General features: G+C 41.1%; 1 protein-coding gene across 4 annotated transcripts in view; it reads left to right on the top strand.

Moving 5' to 3' along the window:
- The first annotated feature begins 6725 nt into the window (after positions 1-6725).
- lrp4 (low density lipoprotein receptor-related protein 4) overlaps positions 6726-18713 on the top strand; it is a 68040-nt gene continuing 56052 nt past the window's right edge. For 2 of the 4 annotated variants that reach the window (XM_057019614.1, XM_057019622.1), the window contains exon 1: positions 6739-7042. In XM_057019614.1, the coding sequence (XP_056875594.1) occupies positions 6982-7042 (61 nt within the window). In that variant the 5' untranslated portion in view covers positions 6739-6981. Of the gene's footprint in view, positions 7043-18713 lie in introns of all 4 variants that reach the window. The other 2 variants (XM_057019606.1, XM_057019597.1) reach the window with 2 other exon arrangements.

Genomic DNA, 18713 nt, shown 5'->3' with positions numbered 1-18713 from the left:
CACACACACACACACACACACACACACACACACACACACACCACACACACACACACACACACACACACACACAGATTGATGATTAAAGGCTGTAAAGGTTTGGTCTTCCTGAATCCAAAATGACAATAGAAAGCTGGGGTGAAATGGTTGTTTTCAAAATGGTCTTTTTCTCTTTCTTTTCATTTTCATCCACATTGTTTGAATGCTTTCCTCACTGAAACACAATCGTGTGTGTCTCCGTGAAGATGGCATTGGTCGATTTTCCCTACAAAGAAATAATGGCATGACAGACTGTAATTTCTCGGTTTCTTGAGCCCTTGAGTCTCCATTTGCAGATGTTTACCTGCTCTTTAAGGCCTAAAGGATTTTCTCATAGAGAACAGTCATAATGTCCTGATGCAGGTTGGTTGTGCTCACTACCCTTACACATCTTGCCATGTTGGACTGATGTGTTTACCATGCACCCTTCTGTAATTGAAGAGGCTAGAGCCGTTCAGTGGGCAGAGCCTCCGCTGTGAACGCAGAAACACTCTCACTAATGGTCCCACCATAAACATTGGAGCTTTATAGCATGGCTGGCTTGCGATGCTGGATATTTGGTCCCATTCCTTGTGGCTGAAAATGTGACGCATGCAGTCAGAGCCGGGTTCAACTGCAGCCGTCCACACGCTGTTCCCGCCTGCAGCGATCAAACAAGCTGCTTTACATTACCTGGATTCTTGTTGTAATATCACACACTTTGACTCAGCTCTTTATTATTTTACTACTTACTTAAATGCTCTCATGGCAGCAGTTGACCTTATGCCCTATAATTATTAAATAAACTCGGGCTTCTACTCTGGAGCGTACATGTTCTCCACATACTGTAGCTGCCTCTCACAGTTGACTTTTTCTTTTGTTTTCAGCTTTTTTAATCTTTAGGTTCACTTTAATCTGTGACCTTCTGGACACAGGTTCTCGTCCCTGCCGCTCCACTGGAGACCTGTCAAAGGTTGACTCCTGCGGTGTAGCAATAATATGCAAAATAGAACAATTAGTGCCACATATGTCACTTTCACTGCTCTAAACTGCTTCTATTCAACTTCATTAATTTATTTTCAGATGATATGATATTATATATAGGAAATATATATTTATATGGATGTTTATGCATACATTATTAATTTATATGGCTATTGGATAGTGTTACAAATATATACATGTAGAAATCATAATGACTAAAAATTGTTAAAGTAAAGTTTTAAAATTGTGGACTTTATTCTTCTTGTACATTTTTTTTCTCCTGTATTTTCTTTTCCTGGTTTTCAGGGGGAAAAATGCTCTCAGAGATAATTTTACACATGAAAACACATCAAAGTTATTAGTTTGAGACAATCAAAAGCCTTTTCTTGCCCCATCACAAGCATCCAGACGCTGCAGCTTCACCATGACTCCTGCTTTCTCCCTCTGGGTTTGGAGGATGACGATCAGGGCGTCTGTAGTAACAGCGGTGCCTCTGGCTCTCTGAGTCATTCACAACCTTTCTAATGGGCTTTCAAGGCCTGATGCCGACAGACCAGGTGCACGAGGCCATGCAGGTTTACTGGTGTGTACTTTGTGCGGGAGAAGAATGTGCTGTCACTTACTTATGTATTTATTATCCATTGAAAGTTTAAGCAAGCGCGAATGTGTGCGGTGGGGCTCGTGTAGGTGTTGATGGCGTTTTTTCAAGTCTAAATAACTATCATGAGGTTTGTTTGGTCACGTTGAAAGATCTCAACGGACCCGATGCCCGTAAAATATAATTAATGTTGTAATGTTTGTACAAAACTTTCAAAACAAAGCAGGGCCCCGGTGAGAGAGATGGAATGTTTTAACAGGTGAAAGTGATGCTTTGTTCAGAGGATTTACCGTCATCCAGCTTTATTCTGCTTTATGTTTGTCACTGCAGCAAACAATGGAGAAGTCAGAATTCAGAGCTGGCTTCTGTTACCTTTCCATTTGAAATATGTCATCTATATACAGCATCTGTCTCTGAATTATTGTCACTCTTGATAAAAATGTTTCTCTTTTCTTTGTAATAGTTTGCCTGCTGCGTCTTGCCTCAGTGTATTTTCTGGAGTTCGTAAGATACGACACTAGCAGCACAGATCTAAAACAAATTCCTTCTTATAATATTAACAGAAATCTGAAGTCATCATCAGTTGGACATGCATGATTGATTGCATTATGAAGATGCAGAGCGAAAACGCAACTGCCACAAAGCATTTAATACATTTTTACAGGTGTTCGCAGCCTTTGATTTCATGTTGGCGCAGAGAGCGTGTTCCCCTCTCTGGTGGATGTTGTTTTCTACGTGACCTTTTGCTCTGCTTTTGTTTGGAATCACTGAAAATAGATCATCTTTAGATTCTTGTCTTTAATTCATTTGTAGATTTGTGAAATTCTGTAAAGTTCTAAATGATTATTATTATATTCTGCTGTTGACAACATATTTTTTATCCTCTAGGGACTGCTACAAGCTGAGATTCTCTGACCCTGTGGCCTCCGTTTGTTTTTTTTCCTGATGATAATCTCGGGCAGGTAGCTAAATCCTGTTTAATCGGCGCTTGTTTGCTGAAACCTGGGGCCTGTTGTGACTGGCAATGAGGCAGACAGGCCTGGGAATTAAATGTGTTGTCAAACCAAGCTCTGTGTCATTGCTAAAGAAGTCGAAAAGCTGCCTGTAGCTGCAGAGCTTCTACATTAATTATCATGTGTGATTCACTACACATTATGTGATCCTTTGACAAATATACAGTAGGTTTAGTGAAAGGTCCAAGAACTAAGGATTCTCAACTAAATTACGTAATTAAGGTGAATTATTAATATAAAACATTTAAAACTAATATTTATTGATGTAGCTGGAACAATCTTTCACATTTGCTGTAAATGAATGATTAACTGATGTCTGCTTTCCTTTGTAATCCAAATGTGTCTGCTGTGTCTTTGCTATTGTGTACTTTCTGGAGGTTACAATATTATGTGAGCGAAAGCTGAAATAAATCCTTCAGATTTATCAGATTAACAGTCATTTTAGATGAAAGTGCATGGGCAATTGATAACGTGAAGAATAATACACATAACATTTAAGAGAATCAGAAAGGAATTCATACTTTTTGTCCCAGGTATTTTCAGCCTTTGATTGCATGCTAGAACAGGGTTTGTGTTCCCTATGGTTTGGTATGCGTGGTTTTCTATATGACCCTTTGTCTGCATTTAGGATCACTAAAAATACATGTTTTTAAATTCCAAATATAGTGGACCCTAAGGATATGTCAGACCAACAGTGAGAAGTTAGCTCCCTGTGATCTAAAGTAAAACTTGACTTTCTTTTAAGGTCTAATCCAGGCTAAATCCCCTGGTATAGTCTGGTAAAATGGAATGGCTTTTATTCTGGTATCTATTTCATGCCAACATGAGACTCGTGTTTCAACTTAATACAACACCTATCACCCTGTTCCTTTAAAGTGTGCATTCACTTGTAATTATTGCACATGTAACAGTGTGTGTGAATGTGAAGGGAAGATTGATGTTCAGGAAATCATCGGATCCTGTGTTAATCTAAGAAGAATGTTCACATATGCGAGCAGTGGACAGCAAAGGAGAACTCATCCATGCACACAGGGACGTACTTACACATGTACCGCACGTAAAAGCCAAAAATAAACTTCTAACACCTGCTTGATCTTCTATCTGCGCCCTCCTCATCTCCCAGCGCGCTCCTTTATTTATCACCGGAAGCGAGCATGATAAGCCCACAGCTGTTCTCACAGCACTGACTAGCACAAGCACACATGCACAGCTATTCTGACAGCCATATGTTTGGCTGACCAAAAGGTGTGAGATACCGGTGATGCCACTGAAAGCGACAGGGCAGACACGGGGCAGAGGCAGAGAAGCACCAGTGTGACTTTTAGACTGTTTAAACTTTAATCAGATTATCGAAAGAACGTGTTGTGGACCGTGCAAAGTTATGAATGTGGGAAACAGTGAGAAAGAGGCTGAGAGGCGGAGAGACTCAGACAGCAGCCTATCCCTCTGTGGACACATTAATCACAGGTTATAATTAAATGTCTCCTTCTCTTCAGCCTGACATGAGATGGGAGCTGAAAGGGGCCACAGCTGTTACCGGCTCACACGACAGCCAGGCCAGGAGCCCGGAGTTCAACATGTCCAGAACTGGATCATGGATCAGCTCCCCACAAACCAACAGGAATGCCACACTCATCTTGCCTTTATCCTAATTCTCAGCATTCTCTCAAAGCCTCAAATCAGAGCCTAGGCTCTGATTTGCAGATGTATTAGTCTGCCACACTGAAAAGTTTCAGTGGAGCTCTTGTCTGGCTTAAAGGAAGAGTTTGTCCCAAAATTGTAATGGCATAAAGTTAAAGTTAGATGGCCCACGAAGATTAAGATTAATCAAAAGCTCTGGACCACAGATCACCTTCTAGAGTTTATGGGAATTTCAGTATGTTCTGACATCAGGAATGGCCACAAGGTGGCGTTTTTTGACGCACCAATAAGGGAACCGAATAGTAGCAGTAGTAGTAGTAATAATAATAATAATAATAATAATAATAATAATAATAATAATAATAATAATAATAATAATAGCATTAATTTATAGTGAGAAACATCAGAAAAAATATTTTTTTATCCTCAATGATGGCCTGTGAGCCATCCCAACCTGCTAAAGAGGTTTTCCATCTGACTGGTGCCTTCAAAAAATATTTTTTTATCCTCAATGATGGCCTGTGAGCCATCCCAACCTGCTTGATTTTTGATGGGATAAGCTAGAGCACTCACACACCACCACATAGTTGTAGCCCAGGATTGATCCTACATTGTTCATGCTGTGAGACAGTAACGCTAACCACTACTTCACTATTCAGAATTAACACATGTGATCAACAACAGCAAGGCTTTATCATCATAAATCCTTCACTCTTGGGGTACATCTGGCTTTCAGTCATGGAGAAATAGCTAACAGTAACTACACTCGTACTATACTGACAAAAATTACCATCTATTGTCAAACAGACTTAGATGATCCCCAATCGTTGTGGCATCAGTGGTCACATATAAAAGATAAATACCTGCTTTTCATTACTCTTATTCCACGACAACGGTTTGTTCATTATAATGCTGTGTGTGCGCTCATGAACGGGCACTGCACTTTTATTGGAATGAAATCTAATACTCTGATGGACACTCCACGGAAGGGTGGCAGGAAGGCGTGCACTGAATGATGATTTCCTGTTTAGAAGAGATGCGCGAGTTCGCATCTTAACTGAAGATGCTTGGTAATTAGAAAGTGCACCCTTACTCCTTGTTTTAAGAGCTAAGACATTCAGCCACTTTAGAAGGGCAGAAACAATTATCACAAAATTCTGTCCTAATATTTACTAGTAACAATGTTTCTTCATCAAATATAATTCTGATTCAGCCAGTATTGGAACACTTCCAGTGCTGAGTAATTATACTTGAGTTCTTCTAAGAAGATTTAGTGTTGTTTGACTTGACTGTAAACAAACTTCTTCTGAAATTAGTTATATGGCCACACCGTGTAAATATTGTAGTATTTGAACAGCATCTAAAAATGCTATGATAGCAACATTTTTAGCTTATTTCTATATCTATTTAATCTTTTTTGTTTTTGTAAAAATGTGGACTGTTCATGACTTTGTAACTTTACTTTGGGTTAAGTACCACTAAGAACAGACAAGCTTTTTTCGTTTTTGTTACCCATGCACAGTCAGAAGTGGACATTACCATTTGGCAAAGCTATTTTATTGCCTAGGGCCACAAATTTATACAAATAAATAAAAGATAAGTGAAAATAAACTATTTAATTGCATAACTATCAAAGATCACTGGCTTTTTCCTCAATGCAGGCTGCAGGTACTGCCAGTGCAATTAATATTAAAGAAAAGCAGTAGTCAAGCCCTTTTTAATGTTATGTCCATTGTGCTAGACAGGCGATCTACTGTCCGTTGCATTTTGCAAACCTTATATTGGTTCTTATTAAAACAAAAAGAAAATATGCACATATCATGAAGATTTGTTGAAGATATTTGACAATGACATTGTCTTCTTATTCATTAAATAGGAGTTAATGATTTTACAGTTGCATTTAACACCTCTGAACTTATTATTGAGGAGAATACATCTTAACCCAAACTGGTCCTGTATACATTATGGAGCATTTCGACCAGTGTTCTGCCAGTGCTGCCTTATGCATGTGTAGGACCGTTTGGCCCCCTAATCCGTCACTGGCCACACAATATATGAAGACAGACAGATATGGAGAAAGGGGACAGAGTTTGGAGAACAGAAATAATTTACACAAGCCTGCTCCCAAGTTTTCTTTGATTAATAGATCAACCTGAAAAAATTAAAGAAATGACACAACGAAAAACTGAGATTTAGGACGGCTCCATTTCTTTGGAGGAGTGGGAAGTAAGCAAAGGGGTGACAAAACACTTAACAAAAAACAAAAATTTTGCAATGAATGTGTTTTTGAGCTATATAATTGTTGATTTATAATTTTTCAACAACTCTCGTGTGGTCAATTAATCTTCGCTGCTCTGTCTTACGCAGGTTTTGTTAAGATAACGGCTTAATCGCAATTTTCACCCCCGCGGATGGCGGTTGGTACGGTCCACAGCTCATTTTGGTAACCGGAGCGTCGCGAGCGAGAGCACAAGTTGTTGTACCCCGGAGCCGAGCTGAGCCCCGCAGAGTTAACTTTTTAATCCCGGTTTTGTCGTCTCATCACACACCAGAAGTGAAGGTGGAGGGGGCCGGGGAGAGTAAAAGGACTAACCGGTCAGTCATGGTACAGAGTTAGCGTGCAAGCCGGAGCGTCTTCTCGCAATTAAAGTGCGTTAATTTTAAACAGTAAGGAGAAGAACAGGGAAACGGGAAGCCCGGAGAAGCGACTGAAAAGCGGGGTACAAGATGCAGCTGACCGCGGTGCTATGGGTCTCCCTGATAACTTTACTGCCCAGCCTCAGTCCAGGTGAGAAAAAGACCGTTTATGAAAAGCAACCAGTGTGGGCTGTAAAGTTCATATGAGCGTGATCTGAGGGGCATGACTAGTTTTATTTATGTGTTATCTTTTTTTAATCATATTTCTGAAGTTGCCTGCTTATCTGTCCTGGTCAGGTTTGTTCGGGCATCTCGATCATGCAAAGCTTGCAGTCGAGTTTCTTTTATTAGAAAGTTGGACTAAGGTTGCTTGAATAGAAACTGTTTGACAACGCTCTTGTCTATGCATTGAAAAATGTATTCATTTAAAGTTCCAAAGTGTTGAGTTTTAATTGATTCGTTCACTCCATTCACGAGGTCTCGAATCTTGACTTTGCTTTACCTTTTGCAGGGAACATTTTAATTCGTTGACCCTTTCGGATACTTTAAGTTAGACTCACGTTATGCTGAATTTGATGATGCTTTATATTGTGTGCATACCTGGCCTGTGTGCATACCTCTTCAGACAGCACCGTGGATGGGCTGCAAATATAACAACACACGGGTCAGCAAGGCTGTTGTTTTATTGTAGTTAGTCTTAAATACCCAGACATGAAAGACGGAGACAAGCATATGTGACGAATTCTGTGGTCTTTCAAAGGTCGCACGCTAACAAAAAGTACCATGCAATGAATCACAACAGCAGCGTTGGTGAGATGTAAGACAAAAATGTTTCTGTTTACTGTGATTGCAGGTGAACTGTGTTGTTTATCTGCCATAGCCTACATCCTGTCCCCCAGTCCTCCCGACCCCAACAACACTGGTCTGAGTGGTCTCCCCCACCCCCTTCCTATGTTTTCTCTAACACCTTGTATTTACAACATGTTAGAACAGCCGCTGGAATGCAAGGACCCTTTAAAGGCTATTTCTAAACACAGATACACATGCTCGGTCATACACACGGGGGCTAAGACTTCTGAGATGATATGAAAAGATTTATCTTGAGGGATGGTGGAAGGAAATTTAAATTGGACCTCCAAAGGTTGTGGTAATTGTAAGAACGCCTAAATGTCATCAGGAGACTGTCACCTGGAGACCACGTCTAAAATGTCAGCCTGATAAAATTCGATATCCAATTGAGAACAAAAGCCCCCTTCGTTGATCCACATCCTGTTCCATCCTTTCAGATGTAGTCATCAGTGTTTCCGTGGCCTCATCTCTTTATCTCAGGCAGGGGGGCTGTGGATTTTTGATTATGAAGCTGGCCTGTCATAAAGCAGCTAAGGCAGTGGGCCTTCATCGCGCCTTTGAACGCTGCCTGTAAATAATAGCTGCTGCTCTTGACATTTTCAACTGATGCTGTTCCATTTGAAGGTTTGGGCCCTTTGTGATGATGCAGCTCTTAATGTTCTTCGTTTCATGTCAGTAAAAAAAAAACCTTTTAAAGTTGATGGAAATGCTTAATGTGTAATCATCACCTGATTCTGGTGTTCGATTTCACACTTGAATTTATGTTCAATTGCATTTAGAATTGTACATGTTCTAATGCCTCAGCAATCCGGTGGTTGGAAACTCTGAGATAAATATGCTTACAATAATATGCTATAATATATGACAATTCTCTAAATTAAGTCTTGCACACAAAACAATCAATCGTTCTTATCCTGATGTGGATTATTAGACATTAATTTCCTAAACTTATATTGGAAGCGGTCCATTATGAAATTGTGGAAGGATAAAAACTCTTGAATGTTGTGTACAGTAAATGGCGTTGTAAAGGCTGCCCGGCAGACGCGACTGATGACCCAAGGCTACCATTTATCACTCTGCTTTTGTTTGCTTGTGTGCATGCATAAAGTGGAAATGTTTTCTCGGCCAAGTCTGCTGGCTTCAGTAATGGGGAGAGTTGGACTAATGGCATACTGGGGCGTATGTTATACGATTTAATGATGCCGTCTGGGACACGGTGGCCCCCCTCTCCCCACCCATGCGATAGCCACTACTAGACACTCTTCATTAACTAATCAACTATTGATTGGGCTTGGAGGTTAGCTTAGCGTCTCTGGTGCTCTTCCACTTTCGGGATCGCTGCTCATTACAGCAGACTGTGGCTCGCTTACAGTAAAGTGTACTGACAGATAAATCCATCATCCAGTGGGGACAGGATGCAATTTTCATCATGCATTATGCGCCATCTCCTGCAAGACTAAACTATGACGATGCTGCTGTATGAATCCGACAGCTGGGCAACTATCCAAAACAAGTGCTTATTGAAGGAGGATTGGTTGGCTTTAGTGCTGCAGCCAAACACAGAAAAGATTGAATATGATGATAGTTTTTTTTAAAAAGGGAAAGAAGTAGGCTGTGATTGACATCAGAAGAAATGAATGTTCACAATAGCATCAAGGAGCCCAAGGTTGTATTTTCATGCAGCTCATGTCTAACTGTAGATCAAAAATATGGCTTTTACAGTACACCTCAAGGAATTTTTCCAGTGGATATTGATAAAAGATAATTAACTGCTCTTGGTAGTCAGTTATAAGTTAGGTTTTGTTCACATAAAAACATGGATGTAGTCATATGACATGAAAGTAATAAAGGCTAAGACGTAGAAGGATGCATGTTCATTACCACTTCAAACGAATATAAATTGTTAGGACTTGGATATAAATACATTTTCTGCAATTATGATGGATTTATTGGTGGATGTATTTGAGGTACATTCCTTTCTTGGAATTTGTGGAAAATTTTCACATTTTTTCTAATTGTGTGCTGATAATCTAAAATTGTCCTTGATTTAATTGTCAAATTTCAGCTGCATCAATGGTTGGTCAGGTTGTGTTGTTGAAGCCGTTTGCCGTGGCAGAAATATGATTTCTCAAACATTTGGTAAAATCCATGTGAGGAGGGGAGTGAGTTTGGCCTTGTTTTTCCACCACGCTGCCTTGCTTTGTGCTAGAGTTGCTGGCAGCTTGTGTGCCCTTCCCTGCCGCCTGTATCCCCTTCTCAGATTGATTAGTCCCCAGACATTTCCCCTCCTCTCCTAACCTAACACACAATCGAACATACTCTCACTTGCAGTTATCTCCAAGAACCTGAAGGTGTGATTGCTCATGTGTACCTACCAACAGCAAGCATAATTTAAAAAGTTAATTTATAACTTTGTCCTGAAAAATGCCCCGGATATCGCCTTTGTTGTACTTTGACAAATTATGTTGGTGTTAATGGTGGAATGTTGGTCTTGCTGAATGCTTTGCTCTATGGTAAGATTGGTTGATGAAGTTTTCCTCAACAGACAAAGGATGAATTTGGCTCTAAAAATGTATTTTTAACCTTGTCTTTTCTTCTTCAAGAGTTTTTTTTAGGCTAATCAGCATTTTTCTCTCGGTAGCTAGGTGGACCGACAACTTTTACCAGTGTTGCTATTATTTATTAGTTTTTCTGACCTCTGATTTCGCGCATCCACTAGTTTGCAAGAGTTTGCGTGTGGTCGAGTTTGACACGAACGGGACGTGTATGGATTTGATGTCAGTCATGCGCTCCCTCCAGGCAGGGGAACGTAGCTGTCGTCATGCTTGGATCCTCTTATCGACCCTCACCTGTTTTCATGCCTCTTGTCTTCATAGCTGTCCTTGTGTACATCAGTTTGAGGCTATAGCCGCTGCCTGGATGTGTGGTGTGCCCTCCTCTGGTCTAGCTGGTTAGGTTGGTGTCTGTAAAGATTTTGTTTTCACCATGGGGAATGCCAAGTGGGCTACCTGATAGCCCCACTGTGCATTGTGCCTCTCTGCAGAGGGGTTCGAATTGCACCTCCAAGGTAGCAGTAGAGTGAACCTATGATTACTTTGATACAACACCCCCCTCCCCGTGACATTCCTATATGGAGAAACGTCAGACCTCAAACACCCTCCCCCCCACAGCTCCTCTCCTCAGGTTCCTTCAACTTGCCAATAAATCACCTGGATTTTTTCCTACAAGGCCAGCCTCCTCCGTAAGACACCCCCGGGTGGGCTTTCGTCTTTGGGGTCGTGTCTGATTTCAGAACATGATGCCATGGCCCGGGGGTGCATTTCAATTATGTTGACAAGGCTAGTATATGTCAAAGATATCTGCTTTGAGAACACATCAGTAAAGAAACAAAGAAGTCAGACAATAGTAGTCGCCACTGGCAGTTTTATTGTTTCTTGATTCGTATTCAGTTCAATTACTTTTTAATGATTTATCATCATTCCTTATTCATTTTTCCCCATTATAATTGTTTGCAATTACTATTTTGTTCAAATTGACCATATAGAGTTATGAATTACAGAGGGGAAAAAAGTGTTTATAAGGCTTTTCCATGACTTTTGGGATAGTTTAGCTATATACCAAGGGTCATATAACACCAGAGTTGTGCCCACAGGATAGATGTTTGCCCATTGACGTCACCAGGACAGCAAATGCACCATGATACGTTCACTGTTCTATTGTTACCATACCCACCAACATGGGGGTTTTGTATCATAGCCACTGGTGCCTTTCAGGGCATAAGGTAAGATTCAAAGCTCCTCGGGGGTTACATATTATTGCTGGCTGTAATGAACTCTGGTTCTGTGTCTCAGCGGGGGTCTGCTTTGGAGGACAGAAAGATAAGCAGAGCTGGAGACTCACAGTCTGAGCACAATCAGGAAGGGGGGTGCACAGAAGACATTTTGAAGGACACGTGCTCATACAGATCCATAGTAACTTAATTCAGAAGCTTCACATCTTTCTCGCTGTAAATAACTTAGGGCGGGGCTGTTTTAGGGTGTCTGCTAATGACATTCTGAACAGCAGAAGCCTTCCTTATGAAAGGGTACTGATTTCCATGGATTTGGTATCCTCCCTGTGGATCCAGTCATGCATTAAAAATGAGCCACTTGTTTTTTGGAAACTGGCTTGATAAGAAGACATGGTGGGATCCTTTTGTAGACAGAGAGAAAACATTTGTCTACGATTTCTCTCCTAGCTATGTGGAAACTAGGTATCAGTGCAGCCGTTATCCTTAGCGTGTCTAATTCATACTAAAGAGTGTGTCACACATGGAAACATATGGTTTATAAATGACTTTTAACGCTGGGCCACAGTTGTTTGCCTGTCTCCTTTAGACATCAAGGCATCCAGTAAATCTTGACATGGAATAACCACTTCAGAAACAATCATCATTCCTCCTTTGTTATGTGATGATAGTTTTACAGCTGCTGAACTTGATTAAAAACATGGTACAAGCTGACATACAGTGCCACAAACATCTCTAACTATACTCTCAGCTGGGAACAAAATGTATGTTAATCTCTAGCTGAAAATAGTCCCCAACAAGTGTCCAATACTTGTGTGTTTGAGTAATGCTTGTTAAATCCACACTACCCAGCTGCCTATAGGTTATAAATAACCACAGTGACGAAGACAGTCGGCCTTTCTCTCTGTTACTATGTTTGGGCCATAAACTGTGTGTGCATGTGTATAGGATTTCTACAATAGCCCCCCAGCAGCCTGTCCTTTCATACAATCGTAGCCTCAACCTTTTTCTTCTGATTGATCTCTGAATTGTGACATTATTTCAGCATCCATCCTTGGCACTCTCATACAAACTGGCACAGTTTCTTATGCTGTCATTTACTTCCTCTGTCTTCTTCAGTTAGAGAATCACTGCAACGGGGTGCATAAAAAGCCAGAAGCCTTTCAGACCCTGGCTGTTATCCCCAGCTCTTCAGTTATTGATGATCTGAAGGTCGGGGCTCAGTAGAGGCACCTACACGCTTTCATCCAGAAGTCTGGAGTTTGCATCCTGTCTGTCACATACAACATCTGTTTCGTGATTATTTTTAACCCGCTGTGATGGACCCTTTATACCTTTGTATAGGTAAGTAGTGTTTATAGTTTGTAATAGGCATTAAGCATTTTTGACAGTTTTGCTTCTGTCTTCTGAAATGGGCATGATTTGCTTTAACCTGACATTATCGCTTCCTTTGTAAGCATTTGAAATTGCCTATGTCCTCTGTCCTTTGCCACCCTTGCCTCCCTCTGTACATCAGTGGGGTCCTGCAGCTGTCTCTCAGATCACTTCAAGAAGGATGCATGAATGAGGGCTCCCCACCTCCCTCAGTGTGTGTGCGGCAGACATACATGCAACGGCATGTTCTGATTGTTTCAAAATGCACGCAAATTCTCACATCATCCATCTCCAGCTGCAGATTAGATTGTGATATGATATGACTGAGGCCCTCCACACACTTGGATTAGCACACTTTGATGTGTACGTACAGGAAGCCATATAGCAAATCCAGTAGATTTGTATGGAATATATTCATGGTTTTAAAAAGAGGTCATAGCTCAGAAGCTTCTCCTCCATTTTGTGGTGATCGGCATCTTTTAAAAAAAATACCAATCCGTTTAATGCCACCGACATGCTCTGTAATGGGCAATAGCTCCATTCTGATTTTATGGCTGGTTGCTGCTGACACACCAACTGACACTGATATGTCACTCAACTCAGTACAAACAGCTGAAGGAACTTTAGGAACTCCTTCATCACCGTGCGTACTGTACGAGTATATGCCGTGGCAGTGTCACATTTCCCAACCACACCTCATTGAATGTCCACAACAGCAGTATACCACCTGTTATGTATATGACATCCTTATAAGTGTAAGAGACAGGCAGCCACACCTATGGATTTTACAAACGCATTATATAAATCCTCAAAAACTGTTTAGAATTGGTTGAAAGGCATTAAACAGACCCGTAACAACACAGAAACTGGCAAAATTGCACATTATAAAGACAAAAGAAATAAGAGCTGCCACAAGAAAAGAGCAAGATGTATATGTTGTATAATAATAGTATTGAGAATATAAACCCTTTAAACGCAGATTTACTGATGCCTTCTTTAAAAACAGATGGCACGTGTTCTCACCATTAGTCTCACTCATGTCTGTGAAATCATTTAGAATGCAATGATCACCATGAAGTATAATCAGGAACTGATGCATAAAAGTGAATGATGCACAACATAACTCACTCTGCCAGTACTCCCATGTTCATAATTACAGCACAGACTGGCATTTAAATCAATTTGGAACATACCATATGATATGTATCTAACCCTTCTGCTGCCAGCATTTATATTCGCCTTCTTCCAGTTATGCCCATGTACATTCGTACAGTTCTCGCACACGCTGACGAGACTTCCTTTGGGTTTGGATGATGTCAGAGTGCCGTCGCCCTTCTAGAGTGACATCCCTCACTTTTGTATGCTGTGATGGACAGTGATGTCACCTGAAATTGTCTGAGCGGAAACTCGAATCTCCACAAGCAGACAATCAAAATATGCAGCGCTTGACCCAGGAGTGCCCGTTTGCCTTGGAGCAGAGAAAACTCTCCCACAGCAATTTCTCTTTGTGTGCCCTCATGCTTACTCTTCTTTCCTCTCACTCTTTCATCTTTATTGCTTTCTTTCAACGGACCCTTAACCTACAAATGCTAACTCAGCTGGGCTCATGATGAAGGACGTAGAGGTGGTGGTTGTTGAGGTGGTGAGGGTCTTTATTAAACAAAGAGTAAAGGGCTTTGGAGGCCCCACTGAAGACTGGAGCAGGAATGGGGAAGCGGCTGAAAGAGCTGCTCTCCCTAATGAACTTGAGTGGGCCATAGAAGCAGAGTCTTTTCAGAGACGCCAAGGAGGACAAAGTGTCAAAACAAGCCCAGCCTCTCTCTGCACACAGAGGCTAAACGCCGCCTTTTGACTCTGTGGAGTGTGGGCATCTGAAGGGGAGGCCATGAGGAGAAAGGAGGGGGAGGCAGAATGTACTTGTTAAAACAATGGCCTCTTAAATCAAGCACCCCTTTTTACCTCTTCTCCTCTTTTGCTCCTGTGCCTCCACCTCCAAAACTCATTTTTCTATAACTTAGACTTATCATTAGAGTCAGACTAGCAAAAGCAGTTAAAAATCTCAGCTCACTTCAGAGTCTTCAAAAAGGAAGCTTTGGAACTGCGCTTCTGTCACAGTGTTGCTTACATGAAAGGTCTTGGTGATTGGGGAAGAGTCCTGTTTAGGCTCCCAAATCCCCTTAGTCTGCCATTATGCACCACTATGTCCTCTCTGTTCTCTGCCTGTACACTACCTTCTATCACTCTTTCTTAGCCACTCCACTCCTCCATTCGTTGCCTGTGTTCTACCCTAAGCCCATACCCCTTCTTGGTTTGTGCCCCCCTCCACATTGCGCCTCCATGCTCGGCTGGCTGCGGGGCCAGGAGAGGAGCCGTGCAAGGCCAGTGCCCGGGCCCCGGCTGCTTTGCTCCGTAGTTGTTTAGCCATGGATGAAAAGCAGAGACAAAAATGTCTGTGGTTCAAAGTCCATCCCGGCAATTACAGTGAATGATTAAAGAGTTGGCCGAAACAGACAGCTATGTATAATACTACAACTCCTACTCTGCATTTCATAACAGCTTCTTCAGAATAGAAGAGAGCTCAGCAGTGCCTGATAAGAGCCCATGTCTGACCCCACAGTGATGCTATAAAATAAACCGCCAGTGTTTCATGTTTATAATAAGCAGGACAACCTTTGATGCTAATTTCTAGACAAAGAAGGAAGTAAAAAGAAAAGCTTCAAAGTATTTTGTTCTCAACCAAGTGTTCTCAACCATAGTCTTTTTTTTTTGTACTGCACATAGTGTGAAATTTATGATTCCTCTCTCAAATATTCACATTGGGCTTGCTGCTCTGAAACTGTGTTACAAACAAAAGCTGCACTCCTCAGTGAGTTCTTTCTAAAGATGTGTTCAGATGTTTGAGTTACATTAGATTTGGATGCCAGCATCTCATGTAGGTCCGTAATTGCTACAGCAGACTGTTACAGCTGTAAACACGAGAAATGGCTTCAAGATTGAGGCTCTTTTGAACATCTCAGAGATGCGTTGATCTTTCTGTATGGCTGCATGTTCGGGGTTGCAATGAAGTTAACCCTGGGTTAAATAGGTTTTTGTTGACAAAACCCTCGGATTTCTGCCATCATATTTAATTCTGCGTTCAGGATGAAGGACGTACGTGTTGTGAAAGAAGTTCATGTCCTTTCCATGTCTGACCGCTAAACAACATTACAGAAGTCTTTTGTTTCAGTAAATAAAGTCCTCACACAAATCAAATTTGAACTGGAAGCTAATATTACACAAATATTTTAATGTGTTACAGAGATTTCATCCTGGTACTCTCGTCTCCAGTCTCGGTAGTCTCTTTTTTTGGCGCAAAAGTAGGAAATTCTAATCATAACAATACCTCACAGAATGAAAAGGCAGGGGGAACCATCTGTCTGGATTGCATTGGTCTGAATGGACTGCAACAATTCTGTTGAGAGTCCCCACTAATTGGGTCAGCATGATTTTCCACTTTGTTGCTAGGTGGTTGCTCTATGGGGCTTCTATTCTGAGAAGCACCTAGTTATGGTTGTGGCACTGGTTGTCTAGAGACTATGCTGAGCAAATATTATTGTCTCATTTTGTCCTCATTTTAAATTTGCCTACGTTTAGAGGGCTTGCAATATGTTGACCTCAGCATTATTAATCCAAAAGCTTACAGCGATGATTGTGCGGCACTAAGGGAAGGTTTTGAGCCTGCGCCATAGTCAGACTGACTAGAAACTGGTTGTGAGAGAAACTGAGCAACTGGAGATTCTGCATTTTCGGACAGAAATGCCCAAAGCCAGGATTTGAACCCAGGACCTTTGTGCTATTACATATCAATGGCATAGTAGTTTAATCTTGCAAAAATTGACTTTGGTCCACGAATGCCTTTGTCTATTTTTCTAAAGTTCCTGTTATCTAATGTTGCCACAGTGCACAATGATGCTGAATGTGGGATATAATACTGCCGTGTGTTTATTTTAAACCAGTGATTACAGGAGCAAAGAAAACCTAGGGATAATTTTCCTGCCACACAAAATTTGGTCCATTTTGGAAAATGAAGCAAAAACTTTTTATAATGTGTCTGGTTGCACCCATTTCTCTGAAAAGGTGGTTGTAGAGGAGACTCGTGCTGCCCACAGACTATGTCCAGGTGTTAGCCTGCAAGGGAGAGGGAATCTGGGGCACCGTTTAATTGGAGCCAGGGCTAAATGCAGCCTTAGAAGGTCCAGTAATGCATTTGGGCATTTGAAAAACTCCCATCAGTGAAGTAAAAGTCATTAAATTGTTTTCTTCCAACTATATTGAAAATCTGCTCAGATCTGAGATGCAACTAAATGTAGGGAGATCTGAAACATTCTGATGAATGAGTTTAACTGTCCTCCACAACATATGGCCATGTTGATCCAGTTATGGAACTCTTGGATACATTCTAAAAAGCATTTCTCTGACTACTCATCCTTCTGCCTCCCCACTTAATGACAATGTTATAACAGTCTGTGAAGTTTATTGACCCAGCTTTATGGCCATCAAAGGTATCTCCCTCTGAAACTTGAACATGCACTGGTAGCGTATATGCAGCTCCAGCTGTTTCTTCTCTACTGCTATACAAACATTTGTTAAAGTAGTATGATTTTTTTTTTTACATGGCGTGTGTATGGCGTGGACGTTAGACAGGTGCCATTACACAGCCAAGTTGTCCAGCTACTCCAGCAGCAGGCTGAAATAAAGAGACTCAGCTGGTGTCTGGCGCCGAGAGTTCTCTTCTCAGATTTGTACGCCTGGACATATGCCACAGCAATGCACACTCTTACCAGGAGCCACTTGGATAGCCCTGTTGTTTGTGTGACATACACACATTAAACCCCAACATTCTGCTCTAACAGCTGAGTCTGGTACCTTTTGCAACATGCTGTCCCAGTGGAGGCTTAGGTAGACAAGCATCTTTTCATGTTAAGTATTACACTGGCATGTTTTCTCCCATTGAACCTAGCTTTTCTTTCAATTTCTTAAAACTAAATCAGATTTGTGTGTGATCATTTTTATATAACAAGAAAGGAAAAATAACCAAAAAATTGTTTCTTTCTGTGATAAGCTGCTATATAGCTAGCTCAATAATCCAGCTAATGGCTTTTGACAGATTTTGAAATCCTGTAGCAAACCCTCTTGACAATTGATTTGACATTTGCTAATTTTACTCTAAAACCTGCAGGGGACTTGGGGCATAATTACCCATTTGGCCGTTAACCTCACAATTCACAATTGGACTTTTTACCCCAAGGTTGCTAGTAGAAGCTCTAGTGCCCTTCCATCAAATGCATACCTACTCAGTACTCAGAGTGACCAGCTGATCACCAAGGCAACACAGAAGAAGCTCATCATATAGTTGTTAGGAGTATGAAGACATTGATTAATACATTTTTCTTGGAGGTGAACAACAGATGTGATTTACCAAGCAGAAACCCCATTACATCATCGCTCAACATGCTGTTTTTGTCATCTTTTTAATAACTTTCTCAAGCTTGCGTATGAACAAAAGTATATTGTTGTGGCTCAGCAGGAGCAAAGCTATTAATTAAACTGCATTCTTAAATGACAGATAATTGAACCCACAGCTGGTAGTTTGTCCAGCTAATGGCTTCTATAACCTCCTTTGTGTAATAGATAAAAGACACTTGTGATTTTTAATAGTTAATGTAAATTAGCCTGAGATTTCTACATATGGCAGACAAGAAAAGTTGCATTGTGTAGTTGTTTCATTACACAACTCATATTCACCTTTAAAGTGCATTTCTTGGTGTTAGAT

This window comes from Takifugu flavidus, chromosome 2 (assembly GCF_003711565.1).
Source record: "Takifugu flavidus isolate HTHZ2018 chromosome 2, ASM371156v2, whole genome shotgun sequence".
Classification (NCBI taxonomy): Eukaryota; Metazoa; Chordata; class Actinopteri; order Tetraodontiformes; family Tetraodontidae; genus Takifugu; species Takifugu flavidus.
This window is presented reverse-complemented; position numbering and strand designations above follow the sequence as displayed.